The sequence below is a fragment of the Lepus europaeus genome, chromosome 14 (assembly GCF_033115175.1).
Source record: "Lepus europaeus isolate LE1 chromosome 14, mLepTim1.pri, whole genome shotgun sequence".
Taxonomy (NCBI): domain Eukaryota; kingdom Metazoa; phylum Chordata; class Mammalia; order Lagomorpha; family Leporidae; genus Lepus; species Lepus europaeus.
In genome coordinates, this window is record NC_084840.1 from 20,192,003 (window position 1) to 20,219,205 (window position 27,203).

General features: G+C 46.8%; 1 protein-coding gene across 4 annotated transcripts in view; it reads right to left on the bottom strand.

The window, feature by feature from the left end:
- RBBP5 (RB binding protein 5, histone lysine methyltransferase complex subunit) overlaps nt 1-26,759 on the bottom strand; it is a 40,490-nt gene extending 13,731 nt beyond the window's left edge. For all 4 annotated transcript variants that reach the window (XM_062211666.1, XM_062211665.1, XM_062211664.1 and 1 more), the window contains exons 1-8: nt 26,624-26,759; nt 13,943-13,968; nt 11,599-11,771; nt 7,600-7,740; nt 6,007-6,169; nt 2,958-3,067; nt 285-404; nt 44-197 (exon numbers count right to left, since the gene is read on the bottom strand). In XM_062211666.1, coding sequence (XP_062067650.1) covers nt 44-197; nt 285-404; nt 2,958-3,067; nt 6,007-6,169; nt 7,600-7,740; nt 11,599-11,771; nt 13,943-13,968; nt 26,624-26,642 — 906 coding nt within the window. In that variant the 5' untranslated portion in view covers nt 26,643-26,759. The remainder of the gene's footprint in view (nt 1-43; nt 198-284; nt 405-2,957; nt 3,068-6,006; nt 6,170-7,599; nt 7,741-11,598; nt 11,772-13,942; nt 13,969-26,623) is intronic.
- Nucleotides 26,760-27,203: the final 444 nt, after the last annotated feature.

Here is a 27,203-nt window from a genome sequence, read left to right on the forward strand (position 1 = left end):
AATATTCTGGTCAAGCAACAAAGCAATGCCCCGCTGTACTCACAGCCACATCCAAGAGAAGTTCTCCTCGCGTGCCATGGAGAATCTTCACCAGGTTGCCGATGCTCTTCTCCCAGATGTACAGGGCATGCTGCCGGGCAGAACCCGCCACGATGTATTCCCCATCCCCAGAGAAACAACACTTCTTCCACGGGGTCCTAAAGGATAAAGAAAGGACCCAAGGCGATCTGGCACCCAAGCCCCATGCACGCACGGTCACTCACTCCTCCAGGTGTGACACCTACCTGTTCACCAAGTCCTGCAATTTCTGCATGGGTTCGGGCTCCCCATCTCTTCCACAGGTTAAGATTTCTCTGCCATCATAAACTCTGATTATTCGATCTGCTGTGTTAATTAAAAAGCAACTATAGAAAAACCAAAAAGACACCAGAGGTCAGAAATCCATTCTATGACTAAAGATTAGTACCACAAAACTAAGGAACTAAGGAGAAACTAGGTGAAAACCTACAGACCAGAATACTTGTGTATCTACTGGTCCCCTTCCAAACCAAACCACAATCTGAAATAAGAATATGCTTTATACTTCCTGCATATTCCTGAACACAACCGTACCTAACTGAAATGTGAGACCTCCACACTTACACGCTGAAGTCACAAGCTACAGTTAAACACACACAAACACTTCATTTCTTTAATCTGTTTTATATACAATATATTCTTTTTAAAGATTTATTTATTTATTTGAAAGGTGGGTGGAGGAGAGAGAGAAATTGATTTTCCATTTACTGGTTCATTCTCAAAATGGCTACAATGACCATGCTGGACCAGGCGGAAGACAGAAGCCAGGAGCTTTATCCAAGTCTCCTATGTGGGTGCGGGGGCTCAAGTACTTGGGCTATCTTCTCTGCTTGCCCATGCACACTAGCAGGGAGCTGGATCGGAAGTGGAGAAGCCAAGCCTCAAACCAGCACCCACATAGGTTGCTGGCATCTCCAGTAGCAGTTTAACCCACAATGCCAGCCCCCAATATATTCTGTTTTTTAAAAAAAAAAAAAAAAAAGATTTATTTATTTATTTTGAAAGAGAGAAAGAGAGAGAGAGAGACAGAGAGAGATCTTCCTTCCACTGGTTCACTCCCCAGATGGCCACAACAGCCAGCACTGGGCCAGGCCAAAGCCAGGAGCTTCATTTGGGTCTCCCAAGTGGGTGGCAGGGGTCCAAACACTTAGGTCACCTTCCATTGCTTTTCCCAGGCCATCAGCCAGGAGCTGGATAGAAAGTGGAGCAACCAGGACTCATCTGGCACCCACATGGGATGCGGGCGCACAGGCAGCAGCTTTACTCGCTAAGCCACAATGGTGGCCCCCAATATATTCTTCTTAATGAGTTAATGAAGCGTGTCACTTTAAAATGTCCAATTTTTTACTGGAATGACACTGGAAAGTTCAGAGATCTATCTAAAATACAATTGATTTCAGATTTTCTTTCTTTTTAAAGGTTTATTTACTTGAAGAGCAGAACAACAGAAAGAGGGAGAGGAAGAGAGAGAGACCTTCGTTATAGTGGTTCAGGCCTTAAACGCCCACAACAGCCAGGGCGGGGCCAGGCTGATCCAGGAGCCAGGTACTCCATCTGGGTCTCCCACCTGATTGGCAGAGATCTAACGCTTGAACCTCCCAGGATGTGCTTTAGCAGGAAGTTGCTGGAGGCACTCGAACATGAGATGACGGCACCCTAAGCAGCAGTCTAACCTGCCATGCACAACACCTGCCCTCGTCACTTTCTTACACACTTCACTAACATGAATTAGGGGCTGGCACTGTAGCACAACAGGTTAAGCTGCTGCCTGCAATGCCAGCACCCCATATGGATGCCAGTTCAGGTTTCGGTCGCTCCACTTCTGATATGGCTCCCTGCTAATGCACTTGTAGGGGCAACAGAGGCCGCCTCAAGTGCTTGGGCCCCTGCATCTACGTAGGAGACCCAAAAGAAGTTCCTGGCTTTGGGATGGCCCAGCACTGGCTGTTGAGGCCATTCGGGGAGTGAACCAATGGATGGAAGATCTGAGTCTCTCCCTCTCTCTCACTCTCTGTAGCTGACTTTCAAATAAATAAATAAATCTTAAAAAAAAAAAAAAAGGGAGAGAGAGATATTTTGAACTGGAATGTCAGTTAAGGATATATAGGTGTTCCTAAACAAAACAGAATGAATGTTATCTCTTACTAACAACCTATTTCTTCTAATTTCTGCTTATCTACTTCTAACTGGGTAACCAAACTTACTACAAATAACATCTGAAACTGAAAGGGTGAACAAGCGTTACGTGACTGCACATCCAGCTACAAGGTGCACCTGACGCCATCAATCTGATGACAACAGCTCCTCTCTACTTAGCACTTACTACAAGCCAGGCACTCTCCTTCCAAGCACTGACCACACAGATACCTTTATGTAAAGAAATGGCAGGAGCCAGTGTTGTGGCACAGATTAAGTTGCTACTCGCAATGCCAGCATCCTCTATCAGAGAGCTAGTTTAAATCCTGGCAGCTCCACTTTCAATCCAGCTTCCTGCTAACTTACCTGGGAAAGCAACAGAAAATGGTCAAATACTTGGGTCCCTGAACTGGGATGGCTGAGCTTTAGCCATTATGGCCATCTGGAGAATGAGCTAGGGATGGAAGATCTCTTTTTCTCTTTCTTTCTCTCTCCCATCACTCTGCATTTTAAATAAATCCTCAAAAAGAAAAGAAATGGCCCTATAACCTCTAAGTAAGGAAGATGTGACACTGGTCCAATGCAGGAAATTTTATAAATTCAAGAACCAACTACTAAGACTTTCTAACACCTTTAAGGGAGAAAAAAATTTAACTGTAAAATATAAACAAGCTGCAAATCTCAACGTATTTCTGCATTCTACTCACTTTTAAAGCTGTCTTTAAGGACAAGGGCCCACTCACCTCCCCTTCCGGGCAAACTCAATTGACTTTATGGCTGTGGTATTGCTTGTTCCAGTGGTTACTCTGAAGGAAGCAACAAGGTCTTGAGAATCTGTTTTTAAGACCAAAATCTAAGTTCAAAGGAGAAAAACAACAGTTAATATTCTGGTAACAAACAGTAATTACATCTGGCTTCTGTGAAGTGGGCAGGGACTGGGTAAAAACACAAATGTCTACTAATCCCAAATGCCTCAACACCATTAGCTGGTATTTCCTTTACCTCTTAAGATAAAGGGTCTTAAACTGTTATTAAAACTTATTGTTTAATAGCCAAAAGCTGGAAGCAATCTAAGTATTCATCAGATGAATGGACAAACAAATGTGATGCATACATACAACTGAACCTTGAAAAAGAGGGAAATTCTGACACTGCTACAATGTAGGTCAACCTTGAGGACATTATGCTAAGTGAAATAAGCCTGTCACACAAGAACAAACACTTAGGATTCTGCTTATATGAGGTACCTAGGATAGACAAGTTCACAGAGACAGAAAGTAGAATGGTGGTTTCAGGGGTTAGAGAAGAGTAGGGAATGGGAAATTACTAGTTAATGAGCACACAGCTCTAGTCTGGCAAGATAGAGAGTTCTGGAGATGCAGAATTGTAATGGTGGCACATCAATGTACAGCTAAAGAGGGTAAATGGTCACACTTATGTTATATGCACCTTACAGCAATTTTGTAATGCCAATTTCTAAAGCAGCCCATGTGACCTAGTTTAAAAAATCAAAAATATGAGACTAATCCTGTGGCATAGTGGGTTAAGCCAGTGCTTGTGGCACTGCCATCCCATATGGACACTGGTTCGAGTCCCAGCTGTTCCACCTTTTTTTTTTTTTTTTAAGATTTATTTATTTGAAAGACAGAGAAACAGAGAGAGGTAGAGCCAGAGAGAGAGAGAGAGAGAGAGAGAGAGAGAGAGAAGTCTTCTATTCCACTGGTTCACTCCCCAAATGACCACAACAACCAGAGCTAAGCTGGTGCAAAGCCAGGAGCTTCCAATGGTTCTCTCCCACAGATGCAGGGGCCCAGGCACTTGGGCCATAGCAGAGAGCTGGATCGGAAGTGGAACAGCTGGGACTCGAACCGGCGCTCATAAGGGATGCTGGCACTCAGGCTGAGGCTTTAACCAGCTAAGCCACAGCACTGGCCCCTGTTCCACTTCTAATCCAGCTCCCTGCTGATGCTCCTGGGACAGCAGAGGAAGATGGCCCAAGCTCCTAAGTCCCTGTACTCACATGGGAGACCTGGAAGAAGCTCCTGGCTTCAGATCACCTCTGCTCTGGCCTTCGTGACCACTTAGGGGAGTGAACTAGCAGATGGAAGATATATTTCTCTCTTTGTCTCGCTCCCTCTGTGACTCTGGCTACCAAATAAATAAATAAATCTAAAAAAAAATTAGTAATAACCAACGTGCATGATAGAACCACAAATTCTAAGTATGGCAAGAGCTTTAAAGCTTGCCCAACCTCTTTTGCCCAACCTCTTTTTCCAGAGAAGCACCTTCTACAATGTATCCCAGACACAAGAATCTACATCTTCCCAACATTCCAAAAGGTAGGGTAGGAGTTTAACAGGAAGAAAGAGGGTATGGAGGGCTCAGTACTATAGGACAAGCTTGGCTAATTACATAGAGCCCTATAAAAATACATAGTAAGACATTTTCATCAGCAGAGTTCCAGAGGATAACATGATTTAAATTTAATTAAAAGTAATTTTTCAGGGGCCGTCACTATGATGCAGCACGTAAAGCCGCCGCCTGCAATGCTGGTATCCCATATGGGCGCCAGTTCAAGACCCGGTAGCTCTAATTCTGATCCAGCTCTCTGCTATGGCCTGGGAAAGCAGTAGAAAGTAGCCCAAGTCCTTGGGCCCCTGTACCTACGTGGGAGACCCAGAGAAAGCTCCTGGCTCTGGATCGGCACAGCTCCTGCCATTGCGGCCAACTGGGGAGTGAACCAGAGGATGGAAAACCTCTCTCGGCCGGCACCGTGGCTTAACAAGCTAATCCTCCACCTTGTGGCGCCGGCACACTGGGTTCTAGTCCCAGTTGGGGTGCCGGATTCTATCCCGGTTGCCCCTCTTCCAGGCCAGCTCTCTGCTATGGCCCAGGAAGGCAGTGGAGGATGGCCCAAGTCCTTGGGCCCTGCACCCGCATGGGAGACCAGGAGAAGCACCTGGCTCCTGGCTTCGGATCAGCGAGATGCGCCGGCCACAGTGGCAACTGGAGGGTGAACCAACGGCAAAGGAAGACCTTTCTCTCTGTCTCTCTCTATCCACTCTGCCTGTCAAAAAAAAAAAAAAAAAAGAAAGAAAGAAAACCTCTCTCTCTCTCTCTGCCTCTCCTTTCTGTGTGTAACTCTTTCAAATGAATCTTTTAAAAAAAAGTAATTTTACAATTTAGCGTCAGCCTTTCATTACCAACATCCAGTAAAGGCCTTTCCATCCTTTTCCAGGTCCAAGAATCTCTGACCACTCTAAATCCAAATACCAGCAATCATGATGGCAAGAGAAAAACAGGCTACAATCAGCTACAAGTAGGAGCCACATTTAGTCCAGTTGTAAAGAAATTCAGAAAGGAGAATAAGGAAGCACGAAATGAGTCAACGCCCGAGATGCCTGATCATGGGCCTGGCACTGGCGTAGTGGGTTAAGCCACCACCTGTAACACCAGCATCCCACATAGGTGCCAGTTTGTGTCCCAGCTGCTATGTTTCTGATGCAACTCCCTGCTAATGCACCTGGGAAAGCAGCAGAAGATGGCCCACATGCTTGGGCCCTGCCACCTACATGGGAGACCCAGATGGCTTCCAGGCTCCTGGCCTCAGCTGGCTCTAGCCTAGCCTCATCTGTTTCAGCCATCTGGGGAATGAACTAGCAAATGGAAGATTTCTCTACCTCTACCTCTTGCTCTGTAACTCTGCCTTTCAGATAAATAAATAAATACATCTTTAAATTAAAAAAAAAAGTGTTACCCATGTTTCACCATCCTCCAGGTTTCCAGGCTTACCTTGCCTTTGGCATTTCCTGTATAGATATATTCTCCTCGCCTATCAAAAGATGCCACCACGTTCAAATCGGAGTCATCGTCTACCGGCAGAACGACATGTTTGGAATCTGAAAGGGTCAACATGACAGGAGCAGATTTCATGGGACACACGAGAACCTTGTTCCTGTTTAAAAATATGAACGGTATATTGGCTGTTGCTTTGACACTGGCAGACTGATTCCCTGTCCTCGTCCCTGATCCCTGTCCACTACCCTTATCAGCTCTCTCAGTCCAGACAGATGTGAAGTAATGAAAACAATAAATCTACCTGTCTAATAACAGGGAAAAGACTGAGTTAAATTATGGGGTCCCACCTTAACAAAGTAATAACTAAAATACATATGAAGACGCGGCAAACTAGTAAAGCTAAAACACGAAAGTTAAACAACAAACTACTGATCCCAAAGATGTTAAAAAAAAATTAAAAAGCCTGCTTATGTACTCTAATACATATTGTGCTATGAGGCACTACATAATAAACTTTATCCTTAAAGGAAACTTGACTAAGAGAGAACCCAGAGCAATGAAAATAGTAGTATGGTAATGATGGTGAGTAACTTCCTCTTTTTTGTTGTTTTATAAAGATTTTATTTATTGATTCAAGAGGTAGAGTTACAGACAGTGAGAAGGAGAGACAGAAAGAAAGGTCTTCCTTCCTCTGCTTCACTCCCCAAAAGGCCGGAACAGCCAGAGCTACACTGATCCAAAGCCAGGAGCTTCTTCCTGGTCTCCCACATGGGTGCAGGGGCCCAACACTTGGGCCATCTTCCACTGCTTTCTCAGGCCAGGGAAGAAAGCGGGATTGGAAGAGCAGCAGCCAGGACTCGAACCGGCACCCATATGGTATGCCGGCGCCACAGGCAGAGGATTAAACTACTGCGCCACAGTGCCAGCCCCAGTAACTTCCTCTTAAATGTAGTTTTAATATTGAGCTTTTGAGTTTTAATGAGTAGGAGAAACCCTACTAAAGAAAATTCAAACAATCAAGGCCGGAAAGTCCCAGTTATTATATTTATTCCCACCTTTGCCGATCTCAAAAGTCTTAATACTGTCAGTTTTTAATAATACAACACTCTCCTTCAAATGTATTCAGTAAAAACCAACCTAGACAGAAAGATTATTTTATGTAGAAGATTTGAATAGATGTTTGCATTTGTCTCCTAAGAAATTAAATGGGGCAGGCATGTGGGAGAGCTGCTGGCATCCCATATATGACTACCAGTCTAAGTCTCAGCAACTCCGTTTCCAATCCAGTTCCCTGCTCAGGTGCCTGGGAAGCAGCAGATGATGGCTGAAGTGCTTGGGTCCCTGCCACCCATGTGGGTGACCCAGATAGAGTTCCAGGCCACTGGCTTCAGCCTGGCCCAGATGTGGCTGTTGCAGGCATTAGAGGAGTGAACCAGTAGATGAAAATCTGTCAGTCATTCTGCCTTTCAAAGAATAAAATAGAAATCTTTTGTAAAAACAACTTGAATAGAAACTGTCATGAGACTAGAGCTAGCTCATTCAGTTAGACCCCCACCCCAGGAAAGGAACAGCTTAGATTAAACCTACTGATCTCGTGGATGATACTGGACTTTTAAGATGGGTGAAGGGAATCGGAACCTCTGGTCGCAGTCGCCTGAAAGAACATCCCACTGTGACACTATATTATCGGTGGAAGCACTGACGAGCTTATGACCATCTCGACTCCAGCTAGGAAGAAAAAAGAGCAATTATCTAAGTCAAAATATATAATATTTTATATTCATCTAAGTTAAAATACATCCTTTTAACTTAGTGGTAAAGTATACCACTCTTTCAAGAAAATTTTTTATTAACAATTGTACATATTTTTGGGCCACAGTCTGACATTTCAACATATGCACACAACAGGTACTGATCGAGTGAGCGTGATCAACATTTCCATGAAGTGCCTGACATGGCTTTAACATTGGAGTCCTGGAGCTGCCCTTCTCTATTGCTCATGAAGATCTCGTAGGTTATTATGAACTAGAGTCACCCCACTACGCCAGGTGATTTCTCTGACCCAACTCTGATGTGGTACCTGGTACCCAAACTCTCTCTACTTCCATGCCTCTTCCAGCCTGCAGTAACCACCATTCTGTGTTCAGACGGAGTTGTGGTTTTTAGTTCCTACATACAAGGGAAACCAGGTTTTGTGACTGGTTTATTTCACATAACATGATATGCTTCAGGTCTATCCATTTTGCTGCAAACGACAGGATTTCATTCTTCATTACGGTTGCATAGTATAGTCCATTGTGTATGTACACCACATTTTCTTTATCCAGTTAGCTGATGGTGAACAACTCCCTTGCTTCCATGCTTTGGCTACTGTGAACAGTGTTGTGATAAACACGGTGGAGCAGGGATCTCTGATGATTTCATGTCTTTCAGATAAATACCCAGTAGGGGGATTGATGGATCATGTGACAGTTCTATCATCAGATTTTTAACATATCTCCATACAATTTTTAGTGGTTGCACTAATTTAAATTCCCACCAGCAGTGTATAAAAGTTCCCGTCTCCACATGTTCACCAGCATTTACTTTGGTTTTTTTTTTTTTTTTTAACAACAGCCATTCTAACAGCAGCGGCATGATATCTTGTTGTGGTTTTGATTTGCTTTTTCCTGAGGGTTAGTGATACTGAGCAGTTTTTCACATATTTGTCAGCCATTTGTATTTTTTCATTTAATAAATGTCTATTCAGGCCCTTTGCCCACTTCTTGACTGGACTAGGTTTTAGTCTTTTGAGTTCCTTATAAAGTCTGGATATGAATCTTTTGTCAGGAGGGTAGCTTGCAAATATTTTCGCACATTGCAGTGCCTGGCTCTCCACTCTATTGATAGTTTCCTTTGCCACACAGAAGCTTCTGAGTTTGACATAATTCCACTCGCCTATTTTTTGAGTACACCACTCTTATAGATTAATGTGTGAGTCACGTACGTATTACCTTTATCATACAACTCAACAATTTTTAATGGTTATTCAAATTCACAATAAGCTTTCAATAAAATAAAAATGCTTTATGACATTTTCCTATCTAGTAATAGAAACTCTTAATATTTCAAGATCTCACTTCAAGTGGCTCCGTAAAATAACAAATTCAAACATTTAAAATCATTTGGCCCTTAGGTATTGTGTATATGTGTTTTTTTTTTTTTCTTTTAAAGGAACTGAAAGGTGGGGAATATCTGAAACTTCTGAAGTTGTCCCAGAAGTAGGACCATCACAGTGTGAACAAAACAAACAAAAAAGATAAGGATCTGTTATTTGAAGAATTAAGAAAGAATCCCTCCTACCAAGTATAGCTGAACACCCTGGACACCACGTAGAAAACAAGCACAGAGTCTCAAAGGTAGTCACTGACTAGAGACTATAAACCCTGAGGATGACATCATGAGCTCTTTGGATTTTTCACCTGTCCTATCCTGGACTAAGTGACAGAGACGTCAACAACCCAGCGAGGCCAATGAGCATCTGCAAAAAGCCCCAAGAGCCTGCCTCCTTCAGCTGAAAGGACTCAGACAATCACTCTGGACAGGCACAGAATCGGCCAGCATAGCGCGGGCGAGCCCAGACATCCACTCTCACCCAGGTCTAAAAAGTCATCAGCCCCCATCCCTGGAGTATGTCAGAGAAGGCCTGCACCAGCCTCAGCAGGAGGAGGTCCCATCGCCAGTGCTGGTGAAGACCACATGAGGAGAAGCAACAAATGGGCACCGGCTCAAGTCCCGGCTGCTCTACTTCCCATCCAGCTCTCTGCTATGGCCTGAAAAAGCAGTGGAGGATGGCCCAAGTGCTTGGGCCCCTGCACCCACGTGGGAGACCCAGAAGAAACTCTGGCTCCTGGCTTCAAGTCCGTCCAACTCTGACTGTTGCAGCCATCTGGGGAGTGAACCAGTGGATGAAAGACCACTCTGTCTCTCCCTCTCTGTCTGTAACTCTGCCTCTCAAATATACAATCTTTAAAAAAAATTCATAAGCTAGAAGATGGAATGATAAAAATTACCCAGTCTGAACAGAGAAAATAGTTCTAAAAGACAAACCGAACAGCATGACGGACCTGTAGGACATAACGAAAGACCTAAGATCCATATCATCAGAGTCCTGGATGAAAGAATAAAGACAGCGAGGCTTAAGTAGCTGAGAAAACAATGGATGCTATTTTCCCAAATTTAGTAAAAGATAGAAAATCTACAGATTCAAAATTTGAGCAACTGTCAAACATGATGGGCTCAAAGAAATCTACTCCCAGATACCCAAACTTCTTAAAAACTAAAGACAAAGAAAAAAATATTGAAAACAGCAAAACTGTTCTCCTTACTTATAGGGAAAAAACAATTTGAGCAAGAGCAGATTTCTCACTGGAAACCATGAAGGCCAGAAGGAAGTGGCACGATATCTTTCAAGTGCTAAAACTGTCAACCTAGGAAGAACAGGAAAATTAAATCATGACATTTGTTGCCAGGAGACCTATCCTAAAAGATTGGTTAAAGAAAGTTTTCAGGGCCAGCACTGTGGCATAGTGGGTAAAGCCACCGCCTGCAATCCCGGCATCCCATCTGGGTGCTGGTTCAAGTAGGAGACAGCGTGATTACAAACTTACAGAAACTTATAAAGATATTTACAGTAATAACATCTGGGTGGTATTATAACTAAGGAAAATTAGTTCTTTGTGTTATTTTTCATAATTTCCTAAAATGAGAATACATTGCTATGTAATAAAAATATATTCATGTATTTTTAATAGATAGGAATTCTAAAATTAGATTATGATGGCTACATGACTCTGAATATATATAAACAACTGAATTCTACACTTCAGCTGGGTGAACTGCTATTAAAAATATGTGTCTATTGAGCCGGCGCCGCGGCTCACTAGTCTAATCCTCCACCTTGCGGCGCCGGCACACCAGGTTCTAGTCCCGGACGGGGCACCGATCCTGTCCCGGTTGCCCCTCTTCCAGGCCAGCTCTCTGCTGTGGCCAGGGAGTGCAGTGGAGGATGGCCCAATTTCTTGGGCCCTGCACCCGCATGGGAGACCAAGAGAAGCACCTGGCTCCCCACAATACAAAACTTCTGATGTGAACAAATCAGTTTCAAACAAAAGTAAAATCAATAGGCATATATCTGAGTAGATTTCAGCTTTATAGCCTTAATCACTATGTTACATTGAAGGACTAGGCATGCTTGTGGTCACTAAAATTGATGGAATTCAAGAATCTGCACAAGGCTGGACAAGCCGACCATCCCATCAATATCACAATTACACTACAGCTGCAATCCTTACGTATCTCATTTCAGAACTGCAATACAAGACAAAGCCTGGTACAGATCCATATTACAGCAAACTCCTTCCTACAAAGGTGCTTCAAGGACACCATGGGTTTAGTCAGGATCTACATAAACTATGAGAAATTACCAATGGCTAAGTATTTAAAATTCTGAATTTAAAAACAGCTACCTGAACTGGCAAATATATAGTCACCATTCTTCCCTCTAATTTAACCTACATTTCTCATACTAGTTTAAAATATCCTTACCATAAGGAACAGACTGGATGGATGTGTGCACTAATTATTTTAGCAATGCCTCTCGTCAAGAAATCCCAGATGACAATTCGGCCATCGTTACAGCCAACTGCGAGCAGTGTGCCCCACCTGTTAAAGGTGCACGTCAGGGCCATGCTGATACAATCCAAAGTCCCATCAGCTTCCTAAAAATGAAAACAAATACACAAATACAGACAGTAACACTACGTATCCAAATGATCTCTTTAAGGTTCTCTTATGTTTAACACGTCTCTTGAATTTCAACTACAATACATACTAAAATAATCTCTGTGTGTCTTCTTATGCCTATTAGATGAACCAGAATGAAGAAGTATTTATAAAAGCTAAACAAGAATTTCTGGAAACTGAGAAGGTGTTGTGGTACAGTGGGTTAAGCCACCACTCGGGATGCCTGCATCCACAGAAGAGTGCCTGACTGAGTCCTGGCTCCTCCACTTCCAGCTTCCAGCTAATGTGCCTGGGAGGCAAAGGGCGATCGGCCAAGTATTTGGGTCCTTGCCACCCACATGAGAAACCCAGAGAGAGCTCCTGGCTTCAGCCTGGAGCAGCCCTTGTTGTTTTAAGTATTTGGGGAGCAAACCAGTGGAGAGAAGATCTCTCTTTCTGTGTGTGTGTGCGTGCGTGTGTGTGTGTGTGTGAGTGAGTGCGAGAGAGTGAGAGTGAGAGAGAGAAAAATTGATTTTGCTTTTCAAATAAAGAGAGGATTTTGGAAATGGATGTGCTCAATCTCTTATCACTGTAACTTTGTACAGACTTCCTAAGGGCAAACAGGGAGAGTCAAAGCCATTAGCCCAGTAATCAAAGCTCTGAGAATTTATTCTAAAAAAAAATTCATAACAAAAAATCCTGGAATAAGCTACACAAATAATATTAATCAATATAACACCTTTTAAAATAACAACAATGACTATACAGGAATATATTCCAATTGTTAACAAAATATTTTTGTGTTTTAAAGGTAAGGGACATTGGAGCTGGTGCTGTGGCATAGTAGGTTAAGCTTATACCTGTGGCGCCAGCATCCCACATGGGCTGCTCCACTTCTGATCCAGCTACCTGCTGATAGCCTGGGAAAGCAGTCACTGGGCCCTTACATCTGCATGGGAGACCCAAAAGAAGCTCCTGGCTCCTGGTTGTGGATTGGCCCAGCTCCAGCCGTTACAACCATTTGGGGAGTGAACCAGCGGATGGAAGACCTCCCTGTCTGTAACTCTGCCTCTCAAGTAAATAAATAAATCTTTTTTTTTTTTTTAAGATTTATTTATTTTACTTGTAAGTCAGTTACACAGAGAGAGAAAGAGAGGCAGAGAGAGAGAGAGACAGACAGACAGACAGACAGAGACAGGGAGGCCTTCTATTTGCTGGTTCACTCCCCAAATGGCCACAACAGCAGCGATCCAAAGTCAGGAGCCAGGAGCTTCTTCAAGGTCTCCCATGTGAGTGCAGGGGCCCAAGGACTTGGGCCATCTTCTACTGCTTTCCCAGGCTATAGCAGAGCTGGATCGGAAGTGGAGCAGCCGGGTCTCAAACTGGCGCCCATATGGGATGCCAGCACTGCAGGCAGCAGCTTTACCCACTACGCCACAGCTCCAGCCCTAATAAATAAATAAATATTTTTAAAAAAAGTAAGGTACACTTATGCATATTATTACTATAGAAAAACACTGATCAAAACTAGAAAAGGACAGAGGGATAAATAATCTCTGTACGGGTGATGGTACTATCTCAAAACTGTAACATTAGGCCGGCGCCGCGGCTCAGTAGGCTAATCCTCCACCTTGCGGCGCTGGCACACAGGGTTCTAGTCCCGGTTGGGGCACCAATTCTGTCCCGGTTGCCCCTCTTCCAGGCCAGCTCTCTGCTGTGGCCAGGGAGTGCAGTGGAGGATGGCCCAAGTCCTTGGGCCCTGCACCCCATGGGAGACCAGGAGAAGCACCTGGCTCCTGCCATTGGATCAGCGCGGTGCACCGGTCGCAGCGCGCCAGCCGCGGCGGCCATTGGAGGGTGAACTAACGGCAAAAGGAAGACCTTTCTCTCTGTCTCTCTCTCACTGTCCACTCTGCGTGTCAAAAAAAAACCCAAACAAACAAAACAAAAAAAAACCTGTAACATTTACAACGGCATTATGAGATTTCCAGCAACACCACCTATTTACTTCCCCCTGCTCAAAAATATTTAGTTCCTTTCCAGAGCAGATTTATCACACTCAAGGCTTCTTTGTCAAAAAACAAACATCAAAAAGCAATTTCTGTTCAAACACAAACACTGGATAGTTTACCTTGTTTCCAAAATCACGACAAAACTATTCTCTTACCTCTGGATAGTTCTGCCCAAAGGACTCTGCAACAAAGAAAGAGAAGAGTTGATGGAGACATGCCACACAGCGTACAGCGACAGCGCCCAGCAGGCGCTGCAGATGGAGCAGGGCTCCACAGGGTCAGACCATTTTCATTACCACACCAGGATGGCATCTGCCTTTTCTCATCCCATAACCATTCTGACAAGACAATATGACCTGTGGTATGCCGCAGAGCAGAAGCAGGGCAGATCTGAGAACCTACCCAATTTCTCTTTAACAAACACTGAAGAGAGTTGTAAAAATACAAAACAGCCATTCTTCTACATATTTTGCTTTCCAAATCAAAATAACTACATGTAAAAACACATAATGAGGGCCGGCGCCATGGCTCACTTGGTTAATCCTCCACCTGCGGCGCCGGCATCCCATATGGGCGCCGGGTTCTAGTCCTGTTGCTCCTCTTCCAGTCCAGCTCTCTGCTGTGGCCCAAGTGCTTGGGCCCCTGCACTGGCATGGGAGACTGGGAGGAAGCACCTGGCTCCTGGCTTCAGATCAGCGCAGCATGCCGGCCACAGCAGCCATTTGGGGAGTGAACCAGTGGAAAGAAAACCTTTCTCTCTCTCTCTCACTGTCTAACTCTATCTGTCAAAAACAAAAACAACAACAACAACAAAAAAAACAAAAACAAAAAAAACACATAATGAGTTAGATTTATTGATTTTACGGGTTATTTTAAAATAAGCCTTAGGGGCAGGCACTTGACACAGCAGTTAAGTTGCCCCCATATGAGTGCCTGGCTGGAGTCCAGGTCATTCTGTTTCTGATCCATCTTCCTGCTAATGTGCACCTGGGAGGCAGCAGGTGATGGCTCAAGTCCTTGGGTTCCTGCCCCCACCATGGGAAAACCAGATGGAGCTTCAGATTCCCGGTTTCGATATGGCCCAGCCCTGGCTATCACAAGTTTTGTGGGAAGTGAACCAGAGGATGGAAGATCTTTGTCTCTCAAAAAATAACAAAGCTTACAGTAAATAAATAAGCCTGACAAACACCTCAGTTTTCAGGGCCAGTGCTGTGGCACAGCGGGTTAAACTATCGCCTGCAAGGCCAACAGCTCACATGCACACCAGTTTGAGTCCCAGCTGCTCCACTTCTGATCTGGATCCCAGCTAATGTGCCCAGGAAAGCAACAGAGCACAGCCCAAGTACTTGGGCCCCTAAACGCATGTGGAAGACCTGGATGAAGCCTCTGGCTTCAGCCTAGCTGTTGCAGCCATCTGGGGAGTGAACCAGTGGATAGAAGATACTTCCCTCTATAACTCTGCCTTTCAAATAAAATAAATCTTAAAAAAAAAAAATCTCAGCTTTAACTTCCACATTGGTAACCATCAGGAGATACAATCCACAAGAAGAAAAGTTCTCTGGGACTCCTCAATTTCTTGGGATCACTTAAGATCAGAAAGTTTGAGAACTGTTGATACAGGCAGGTTTAGCCAGTCTTCTCCTGTCAAACTCTTTGGGCATTTCAGGTTATCTCTATATTTATTAAAAAGACGACCAAGGAAAGGCAAGAATCCAATCAACCAGTTAAATTATCTTAAGTCCCAACTATTCTCTGAAAACTCTATTAACACAGCAGCCAACCAGCAACAATTGCCACTCTTCCCAATACAGTGTCCTCCCCTTTCCTGCAATCTGGTTACCCATGGGCCAAAAAAATGAAAGAGGCTGGCGCTGCAGCTCACTAGGCTAATCCTCCGCCTTGCGGCACCGGCACACCGGGTTCTAGTCCCGGTCGGGGCACCGGATTCTGTCCTGGTTGCCCCTCCTCCAGGCCAGCTCTCTGCTGTGGCCAGGGAGTGCAGTGGAGGATGGCCCAAGTGCTTGGGCCCTGCACCCCATGGGAGACCAGGAGAAGCACCTGGCTCCTGGCTTCAGGTCAGCACGATGTGCTGGCCGCAGCGGCCATTGGAGGGTGAACCAATGGCAAAGGAAGACCTTTCTCTCTGTCTCTCTCTCTCACAGTCCACTCTGCCTGTCAAAAAAAATTAAAAAAAAAAAAAAATGAAAGAGAAAAATTCCAGAAATGAACGATTTTAAGTTTCAAGTTGCACACCATTCTGAGTAGCATGACGAAATCTCACCCCAACCCACACTGTACTTCCAAGAAGTAAATCACCCTTGCGTCCAGCATAGCCATTATGTATTCACTAGGAGCCCATCAGTCACTTAGCACCATCTCAATTACCAGGTCGCCTGTCACGGTACTGCAGTGTGTGTGCTCAAGCAACCCAAAGCCTCATTACCAGTATGTATGTTTAGGAGACAGCATAGTACATGTGGGGTTTGGTTCTATCTGCACATTCAGCATCTACGGGGATCTTGGAAAACAGCTCCAGTGGAAAAGGGGGGCTCCTATATTAGCATTTAGGTTGTAACATAATCTGGCAGTTCTCTATACTTATTTCATAAGCCAGGAACACTTTGGTAGAGACATCCCTGAATGCATTTGCTATACTAAGTGAGGCCTCGGATTATTAGTAACAATCACCTTGAGCTAAAAGACGGCTTCATGACAATGTCTGCCAGAAGTTTCATTTTAGCAGCAGCACCATCTGTCAGCGTTTATTTATATAATTACATAAACATTTTATTGCAGTGGGTTTTGAAACTATATTCTGGGAACTACAGGCCCAAAAAAAGGTATTTTACATACTGGGTGTCCAAATAAGAGTTCATCTTAGAAGAAGCTGACTGCTTTTAAAGAACCTTGAAAACCAGCTCTACTAGACTCTGCCCTTTATAAAAACTAATGCAGGGGCAGGTGCTGTGGTGCAGCAGGTTAAGCTGCCACCTGCAATGTTGGTATCTTATATAGGCGCCAGTTCAAGACCTGGCTGCTCCACTTCCAATCCAGCTCCCTGTTAATGTGCCTGGGAAAGCAGCGGAAGATGTGTCAATTGATGGGCCCCTGCCACCCATGTGGGAGGCTGTTTGGAGCTCCAGGCTCCTGGCTTCAGCCTGGCCCAGCCCCAGCTTGTTGCAGTCATTCGGTGAGTGCACCAGGGGATGCAAGATACCTCTCTCTGTGTGTCTAAATCTTTCAAATAAATAAAAGTATATCTTTAAAAAAAAAAAATAGAAAACCAAAAAGTGAAAACATTAAAACTAATCAAAAAAGGATCTGTATTTAAGAAAAATGAGGCTGGCGCCGCAGGCAGAGGATTAGCCTAGTGAGCAGCGGCGCCGGCACCCCAGGTTCTAGTCCCGGTCGGGGCGCCGGATTCTGTCCCAGTTGCTCCTCTTCCAGTCCAGCTCTCTGCTGTGGCCTGGAAGTGCAGTGGAGGATGGCCCAAGTGCTTGGGCCCTGTACCCGCAAGGGAGACCAGGAGAAGCACCTGGCTCCTGGCTTCGGATCAGCGCAGTGTGCCAGCCGCTGGGGGGTGAACCAACGGAAAAAGGAAGACCTTTCTCTCTGTCTCTTTCTCACTGTCCACTCTGCCTGTCAAAAAAAATTAAAAAATAAAAATGAAAATAAAGGTAAATAAATGGCAGAGAAGATAAAATTTTTGATCTATTTCTTAAAGTGGCTGAATGCATAAAATTATCCAAAAAGAGAATGACAGAAATTGCTGAAACTGTATCAAGATGAGTTTATGAGTGGTGGACACTTGGCACAGAGGTTAAGTCACCACTTAAGATGCCTGCATCCCATATCAGAGTGCCTGGGTTTGAGTCCTGATGGAGTCTCAAGGAATCCACTCCTGATTCTACCTTTCTGCTAATGTGCACCCCGGCAGGCAGCAGGTAAAGGCTGAAGTATTCGGGTCCCTACCACCGCTGTGGGAGAACCAGAGTTCCTGGCTCCCGGCTTTGGCCTGGCCCAGCTCTATGTGTTATGGGCACTGGGGAGTGAATCAGCAGATGGGAGACCTCTTTCTCTCCATTTTTTTTTTTCTTAAGATTTATTTATTTATTTGAAAGAGTTACACAGAGAGAGAAGGAAAAGCAGAGAGAGAGGTCCTCCATCCATTGGCTCACTCCCCAAATGACCGCACCAGCCACAGCTGGGCCATTCTGAAGCCAGGAGCCAGGAGCCTCCTCTCAATCTCCCATGCAGGTACAAGGGCCCAAGGACTTGGGCCATCTTCTACTGCTTTCCCAGGTCATAGCAGAGATTGGATCAGAAGAGGGGCAGCCGGGACTCAAATTGGCGCCCATATGGGGTGCTGGCACTGCAGGCGGCGGCTCATAAAATAAGTAAATAAATTCCAGGTAAAATAAGTAAATAAATTCCAGGTAAACAAAATGTTTTTGTTTTTTTCCCAAACATAAGGCCAAATTTATTTATTTTTTATTTATTTAGAGAGACAAAAAGAGATAGCTCTCATCCACTTTTTCACTCTGGAAATGCCATAGCAGCCAAGATCAAAGCTGGGAACCAGAAACTCAATCCAGGTCTCCCATGTGAGTGGTGGGAACCCAATAACTGGAGCCATCACTGTTTCCTCCCAGGGTACGTATTAGCAGGGAGCTGGAGTCAGGGGCCAGAGCCAGGAATCACACCCAGGGACTCCAATATGGGATGGAGGCATCCCAAGCAGCGCCTCAATGGCTACACAAAACACCCACCCCAAGAAACAGTATTTTACATTGTTAAGTAAAAAGAGCAAGTTGCAAATGTATACAAAAAGGTTATAGTTCAATAAAGAATAAAATCAAAGTCCTCACAAACTTATACATAGGTATATTTACATAAGCAAGGGAAAAGGTATAAAAAGGTAAACCCAGTTAACATTTGAAGGGGGGCAGAAAGATCACTTTTTTAAAAGATTTATTTTATTTATTTGAGAGAAAGTTACAGAGAGACACACAGAGAGAGGGTCTTCCTTCCCCAGATGGCCACAGCAGGGCCAATATGAAGCCAGGAGCTTCTTCCAGGTCTCCCATGTGGGTACAGAGGCCTAAGCACTTGGGCCATCCTCCACTGCACTCCCTGGCCACAGCAGAGAGCTGGCCTGGAAGAGGGGCAACCGGGACAGGATCGGTGCCCCGACCGGGACTAGAACCCGGTGTGCTGGCACCGCAAGGCGGAGGATTGGATTTTTTTTTTTTTTAATTATTTTTATCCATTTAAAAGGCAGATTGACAGAGAGGGAGGGAGAGACAGAGAGATCTTCTATCCACCAGTTCTCTTCGCAAACAGCCACAACGCCTGGGGCTGTGCCAGGCCAAACCCAGGAGCTTCTTCTGAGTCTCTCATATAGGTACAGGGAACCAAGGACTTGGGCATCTTCTGCTGCTTTCCTAGGCACCTTAGCAGGGAGACGAATTGGAAGTGGAGCAGCTGGGTCTCAAACAGGTGCCCATATGGGATCCCAGAGTTGCAGGAGGTGGCTTAACCCACTATGCCATGATACTGGCCCCAATTTGGATTATTTATAACATCATTTGTGGGCCCTAGAACATGATCAACTTAAAAATGAACCTGCGAAGGGAGTAGCGCTGTGGCATAGTAGGCTAAGCCTCCACCTGCGGGACCGGCATCCCATATGGTGCCGGTTCATGTACCACCTGCTTCTCTTCTGATCCAGCTCTCTGCTTATGGCAGCCTTGAAAAGCAGTGGAAAATGACCCAAGTGCCTGGGCTCTTGCACCCATGTGGGAGTCCTAGAAAGCAGCTCCTGGCTTCAGGCTTCAGGTTGGCCCAGGTCCAGCCACAGTGGACATTTGGGGAGTAAGCCAAAGGATGGGAGACCTTTCTCTCTGCCTCTCCTTCTCTAACTCTGCCTCTCAAATAAATAAAATCTTAAAACTTTTCTTTAAAAAAATGAGCTTGCTATAGATTTCCTGAATTTGGAGTTCCATCTGCAGTTGCTCTGGCAGGGACAGAACAAATGATCTTGCTGGCCGTATACTGTCCCCAGGCAGGATTTCCCCACCCCTGATCTAATGAAAGAACCTTAACAAGGCAAAGACCCACGGGCTGCACCCACAGCAGGGGATGCTCACAGCAGGTGGGCTCACTGTTTCTCTGAGGTGCTCACACCTCCACTTATTAACAGCTTACTTCTCATTGTACATGGAGGTGCCAGATCCTATACGGAGACTTCTAGACTCATATTATCTCATTCAACCCTCAATTCACTAAGTGGCTGTCATTAACCCCATTTCACAGATGAAAGTTTGGCTTAATAGTTAATTGCACAGTTAAAAACTGGCAAAATTGGGATTTGACCCAGAAACCATGTGAAAGTACTTCAAAAAGATCGTGGAAACTGTGTATTACGAAAAAATTATGCATGGATTTCAAAAACTTTTTGCACCAAAATAACCTGTTTTAATTCCCTTTTCCATGAACTTTTTGAAGCACCCTCAATACTCTTAAATACAACCACACTAAAACGCTATAGAATTTTGGCTAAATTTGATCTCAAATTACTACTGTAGGATTTGGCAAAACACATCTGCCCCTTATTGAAAGTCAAAAGTTGCCCATCGTGGGGCCAGAGCTGTGGTGTAGCAGGCTAAGCCTCTTCCTATGGCACTGGCATCCCATATGGGCACCGGTTTGTGTCCCAGCTGCTCCACTTCTGATCCAGCTCCCTGCTAATAGCCCTGGAAAGCAGTGGAAGATGGTCCGAGTGATGTAAGGAGGTATAAAGGATAAATTCATTAGATCTGTGAACTGGAAGACCATGCCTTCTCCACGCCCCCTGCGTGATCTCATGCCCCTACCTGACCACCTGTACGTCCACCTGCCGATCAGACTAATTAACGACTCCCCTTTGGAAGTGGATAAAAGGCCTGGAGCACGGTGGGCCTCGCCTTATTTTTCCCTCGATGCCCTTGATCCCCTTGTTGCCCCGCGCCTCACGCTGCCTTTGCTTCGCTTCGCTGCCCTGCTAAGCTGCTTGTAGCTGCCCATAACCAAACGCTTTCTGCATGTGGCGCCTGGCCTGCTCTCTGCTCGGTATGGCCCCAACTTAACTTCCGGACTTCCCCTTCTCCCTTAGAGCCCTCACTCTCCTGAATAAAATCCTCACTGAATAAAATCCTTAAAATTTACCATGTTTGCCTGGTCTAATTGAATCAGTATTCAAAATTCATCTCTGAAATTGTGGCAAGAGCCCACACCCTTATTGATACGGGAAACACTGATAAGCAAATCGGTTTCACAAGTGCTTCAGTCCCTGCACCCACGAAGGAGACCCAGAAGCAGCTCCTGGCTCCTGGCTCCTGGCTTTGGTCTGGCGCAGTTCCAGCCAACCTGGGGAATGAACTTGCAGATAGAAGACTTCTGTCTTTCCCTCTCTCTGTACTCTGCCTCTCAAATAAATAAATATGTAAATAAATAAATCCTTTCAATGTCTTCCTCAATCACTGACAACGATCCTCAATCATCAACAGTGATATCAGGTGCACGCCCGTCCCGAGCCAAGGAATGCAATCCAACCCCACAGAGTGAACTACCTTAGAACTCTTCCCACTGAGGGCTTTTCTTGTTCACTTTATTTTTCCTCTTTGCCAGAGAAGCAAAACAGCTTAAGCATTACACTTCCCTCTTTGCCTATAAAGTCCATGGTAGGCACATACATAAAAGATATTTGAATGAGTGGTTTTTAAATTTGTTATTTGAGAAGCAGAGCGTGCACACACGAGTGAGCTCCCATCCACCAGTTCACTCCCCAGGTGCCCTGAGAATTCTATCCCGGTGTCCCAGGTAGGCGGCAAGAACCCAATTACTTGAGCCATCAGCACTGAAGCCAGGCACTCGGACCTGGGACCAGGGCGTCTTAACCACTAGGCCAGAGGCCGCCCCATCCTTGCCCGAGTGCTGAATGAGTACCTGCGGTGTCACACCATCCAGCAAAGGCACAAGACTTCCTTGTTCACACTCCTCGTGACACAGAAAACCCTTTCTCGGGGCCTCACTTTCATTCCTGGCTTCCAGCCACATGAGCTTCCCTCTCACATGCTCCCAAGTGGGCGCCCCTGTTCTGCACCCACCCGTGGGGTGTCCGAGCCAAAGCAGCTCTCAGGGCACCCAGTGGTTTCTTCAGCTACCTCCTCCTGTTTTCCTCCTGTTAGAATCCTTGCTCCAAACTGCCCTTCACCCTTCCAGACCCCTCAATCCTCCTCCCAGCTCCCTGAAGACAGGATCTCTTCTCCATTGTCCTACTGCTTCCTACTCGGCAGGAGTTCAGGTCCCAAGCAATGGTTTCCATCCTGCCGCCTCCATCGAACAGGCGATGACACTGTCAGGATTTCTTTTAGACAAGTCCAATTTCTACATAACTGGTCCCATGCCACCCCCATCCCATCACTACCAGAATTACTCCACCCCCTGGATCTGTCTTGCCTGCCTCAGCCTATTTTCACAAAGCTGCCAGAGCCAACTTTCTAAGTGCCAAGTCGCATCCTGTCACTCGCCTGCTTGAAAGCCTTCCCTACTAAACAATATACGGGACCAGAATTGTACAATTAGTTACACAACAGTATAAATCTAAGAAACAACTCCAATCCGGGCCGGCACTGTGTCCCAGTGGGCTGTGCGTGCTGAGTCACGCCTCCTCTGCTCCACTTTCGATCCAGCTTCCCTGCTAATGCGCCCAGGGACAGCAGCCAAAGATGGTCCAAGTGCCTAGGCCTCCGCCACCCCCATGCGAGACCCCGAGTCTGGCTTTGGCCTGGTCCAGATCTGGCCTTGCCGGCCATTTGAGAAGTGAGCCAGATCTATTGCTCCCCTTCTGTCATTCTATCAAATAAATAAATCTAAAAAATAATTCCAGGGGCCGGCGCCATGGTGCACTGGGTTAATCCTCTGCCTGCGGTGCCAGCCTCCCACGTGGACGCGAGTTCTAGTCCTGGCTGCTCCTCTTCCAATCCAGCTCTCTGCTGTGGCCTGGGAAAGCAGTGGAAGATGGTCCAACTGCTTGGGCCCCTGCACCCGCATGAGAGACCGGGAAGAAGCTCCTGGCTTCATATAGGCTCAGCTCCGGCTGTTGTGGCCATTTGGGAAGTGAACCAATGGAGAAGGAAGACCTTTCTCTCTGTCTCTCCCTCTCACTATCTGTAACTCCACCTTTCAAACCAACCTTTAAAAAAATAAATAAAAATACTTCCAATCTAGCTGAAATTAGTATTTTCATGTTATCTTTGGCTACTTCCCTGTCAGCCCCTAACACAGAACCTCAGTTACCCCAGCCTAGCACCAGCTGCAGACTCCCAACCTTGCCTGAACACTGCACACACACTCACGCCTCAACATCTGGCCCCACTCTGGTTCCCTGCACGGGAAATCGCCTGCTCCGATTTGGCCCTCTGCTAAACCCTGTTCCATCTGTAAGTGACAGCCCCTCTGCAAAGCATCCCCCAGTCCTACTGTCAGCCCCGCCCATCACGCAGAATTACTGTTCCTAGCTGCTTTCCCAGCTGGAGTCCACTAGGTGCTCCCTCACTAGGGTTCCACACCACAGTTTGTGTCGTTTTCCAGAGCAAAAGCACTGATTTTATTTTAATGTTTTTCAAAGAGGAGGGCTCAATCCATCACATATAAATTTAGCTGAGTCACAAGTTTTTTAATAGGACAGAAAATATCAGGAGACTAAGCACAACAAGCATAATTTCTAGAGATTTAGTGCGTGTGTATAATGTGTGTGTGTTGTGTGTATAGGCTGTTTACTTCTTACCAGGAGGTGTGGTTAAAATGAGTTTGAAAAGCTGTCTTAGGCCGGCGCCGTGGCTCAACAGGCTAATCCTCCACCTTGCGGTGCCGGCACACCAGGTTCTAGTCCCGGTTGGGGCGCCGGATTCTATCCCGGTTGCCCCTCTTCCAGGCCAGCTCTCTGCTATGGCCCGGGAAGGCAGTGGAGGATGGCCCAAGTCCTTGGGCCCTGCACCCCATGGGAGACCAGGAGAAGCACCTGGCTCCTGGCTTCGGATCAGTGAGATGCGCCAGCCACAGCGGCCATTGGAGGATGAACCAACGGCAAAAAGGAAGACCTTTCTCTCTGTCTCTCTCTCTCTCACTATCCACTCTGCCTGTCAAAAAAAAAAAAAAGAAAGAAAAAGAAAAAAAAGAAAATCTGTCTTAGGGCCAGCACTGTGGTGTAGCGAGTTAAGCCACCGCCAGCAACCCTGGCATCCCATATGGGCGCCAGTTCAAGTCCTGGCTGCTTCACTTCCGATCCAGCGCCCTGTTAATGCACCTGGGAAAGCAGACAGAGGATGGCCCACATGGGAGACCTGGATGAAGCTCCTGGTTTCAGTCTGGCCCAGTTCTGGCCAGGGGCCATTTGGGGAGTGAACCAGCAGATAGAAGCTCGCGCTCGCTCGCTCTCTCTCTCTCCCTCTCTCTCTCTCTCCCCCTCTCTGTAACTCTGCCTTTCAAGTCAAATAAATAAATCTTTTAAAAAGAAAAGGAAAGCTGTCTTTATTTAACTTTGTGTCTCCAGTGCACGTGACCCTAACAGCAGGCACTCAGAGAGGGGCTGCAGATAAAGCCTAAGTGAGGCCCGGGCGACCACACAAGGCGCACATTCCCGTTCACGTCCCGTGTCCCACCAGTGCCCGTCGGTGCGGGCCCACAGTCACATCTCTTCCTGGCTCTTCTGCATCTCCAATCACTAACTTTCTGGCTTTAAAACCCAGAGTCGCTTCCAGAGATGTTCATCTTTTGAACCCAGTGCTAAATAAATTCTCCTTGCTGGTTTCACTCTCCGGAATCTTCCATTTCCTGCCATCCTGCTACCTCTATCAGAGGACTGGCCTTTCCTGAACTCTTAAAAACAAGGCTCCTCTCGGCCCCTACGTCCCCTCCAGCGCCTTCCTGAAATCAGTGCTATGGCTGTGGGGTCCTACACTGCCCGGAGACTAAACACAGCGGCCCTTTCTCTGCTCCCCAGTTCACTTCTATGGGAAGGCCCCACACTAGCCATGCAGCCACACTGCATGGTCAAGTATGAGGAAGGCACTTAAAAACACGCCCAGCTCACAGGAAGTACTACTTGGACATCGCTATTAGCTAACTTATCATTAATCATTACCACTTATTCCTCCAAAGTATCTCCTAATTACAGGCAATTATCCAAGATCCTGACCCGGCGATTTTCCACCCTCCCACCTCTCCTCTGGTCCCGTCCTCTAGGCACAAGGTTTCGATGAGCCTGCCTCCGGGATGGTTATCAATCTCGCACATCCAAACCTGTCTCCTGGGCCCTCAAATGCACACTCAACACATCCAAACCCAACTGAATGTCTCTTCCCAATGTCCTTAAACTTGATCAACAGCACCACTATTCATTCCCATCTGTCAATTTACTCTCTTCCTCACCACAACACACACTTATCAAATCCCGTCCACTCCCCAGTGTCTTTCCTTCCATTTCCTTCCTCATCACTCATCTACTCCAGCTGGAACAAAGACTCAATCCCACACTGCTCTCAGATAAACCTCACGCCAATCACAGCTGCAACCTCCTCACCCACCACAGCAGAATCCTGCAACGGACGCACCCCCCTTTCCTAAGCACAAACTTCCCAGTCTGGCCTTCGGGAACCTCTACAACGCAGGTGGCGCCAGCCCCATCTCCTGGCCCTCTCTTCACTCACAGCACCACACGCCGGTCACGCAGCAGAATTCTCCAGGGGTTCCCCCACTGTGTCTTCACGCAGACATTTCTACCAGCATTCCTTCCCGCAGCGCCACATGACAGCCACGCAAATCAGCAACCCCTCCACCTGCTCTGCAGGCGCTGGGGGCCTCTCTCCCGCTGCCCAAGGGCATGCACTCACTCTTCCAAACGTTCTTTGCATTTGGTAATGAGTCTTCCAGGGTGCTCAGCAGCCGCTGCTTCCGTAGCAGGGCTCCGTCCACACCCACCCTCATCTCCCTCTGCAGAAGCAGCTCCCTAAAGGCCAACATCACTCCTTAAATTACCTCTGTAGCCCTCTGCACAGTCCAATTCTTTTTAAGAGAAACCTAACCCTTAAACACGGCCAACGGTGGAGACCTCCCCGGGAACCCGACATCCCCAGCGACCGTGCTCACAACACCTAGCGCCAGTGCAAAGACCTGGAGAACTTGAGCAGAAGGTTTGACTTGAGCAGGGAAGGCGACAAGGGACAGCTGCCTCTGCGGTTCCCACCTCAGCGTCCCACACATCATTCCCAGCAGCTAGAACCGCTCGTCAGGATAACCGGGTTCCAGTGCCAGCCATGCCATTTGCTTTGCTCACTGGCTCCTCACGACCGTTTGAGCCTTTTTTCATCTGCTCGATGAGGCACTTCTAGAATACTTCCAAATCCCCTCCTCAGACGTCCCGTGTTTTTTACAAAAAGACCTGCCCTGTCCCGGCGCCCAAACCCCTGAGACCCCTCCAAGCCCCGCTTCTCAGAGCCCGTCCACAACAACTCTGGTCTGGGCTGCCCCGGGCTACCCCGGCACCTGCGGTCCTTGAAATCACAGCTCCGCGTCCCTGTCGCTCCTCAACCGACCTGGAAGTGGCCTCGGGACAGGCAATGCATGCCGCCCGGCCAGAAGCTGGGCTCCCAGCGCCTGTTACTGCTCCACCCAGGGGCGCCCGGGGACTCAGCGCAGCACCGGGTCCCGGAGGCTGCAGCCGGTGCCCCCTCCCGCCGGGTCCCCTCCCTCCAGGACCACACGGTTCTCTAGGACGCAGCCACAGCCCTCCTCACCGAGCAACTCGAGGTTCATCCCTGCTGACTCTGGCCGCCCGGCAACAGCGCTCGCCCCGCGACTCGCTTCTAACACCTGCGCCTAAGTGCAGAGCGCCGAGAAGAGCCGGGCGCCAGCTCCGGAGACTTTCTGACTTGGAAGGACCCGCCGCTTCCGCTGGCTTCCCCCGCCTTCCTTGTTCGTTTCCAGCGGGCTGCCCAAAGATATGCCTAACCAAAAAGTAATACACGCTCCCTCGGAACTGATTAGCTGTGATCCTTTTCTTCAGCTATAAAAGTGCTGTCGCTAATAAGGACTTTTAAAAGGGCGATGGTTTGAGGCCATTTTCTCTGGGGACCTGTAAATTAGCTAGAAGTTTCAGGCATATGGTTAACCTACTACTTCTAGCTCTGTTGTGTGTTCAGCGGTGTTGTCCGGGCGGGCTGCCTAGGGCTCCGCAGGAAAGGTTCCGGAAAGAAGGTCCCATTGACGTAGGAAAGCGGGAAAGCCCGGCCCCTAAGGCTGGAGTGTGCGATGCGGCCGCGTGCTCTCCTCGCATGCAGGCTGCTTGTGGGTCTCTCGTGAAAAACTGTTTCCTAT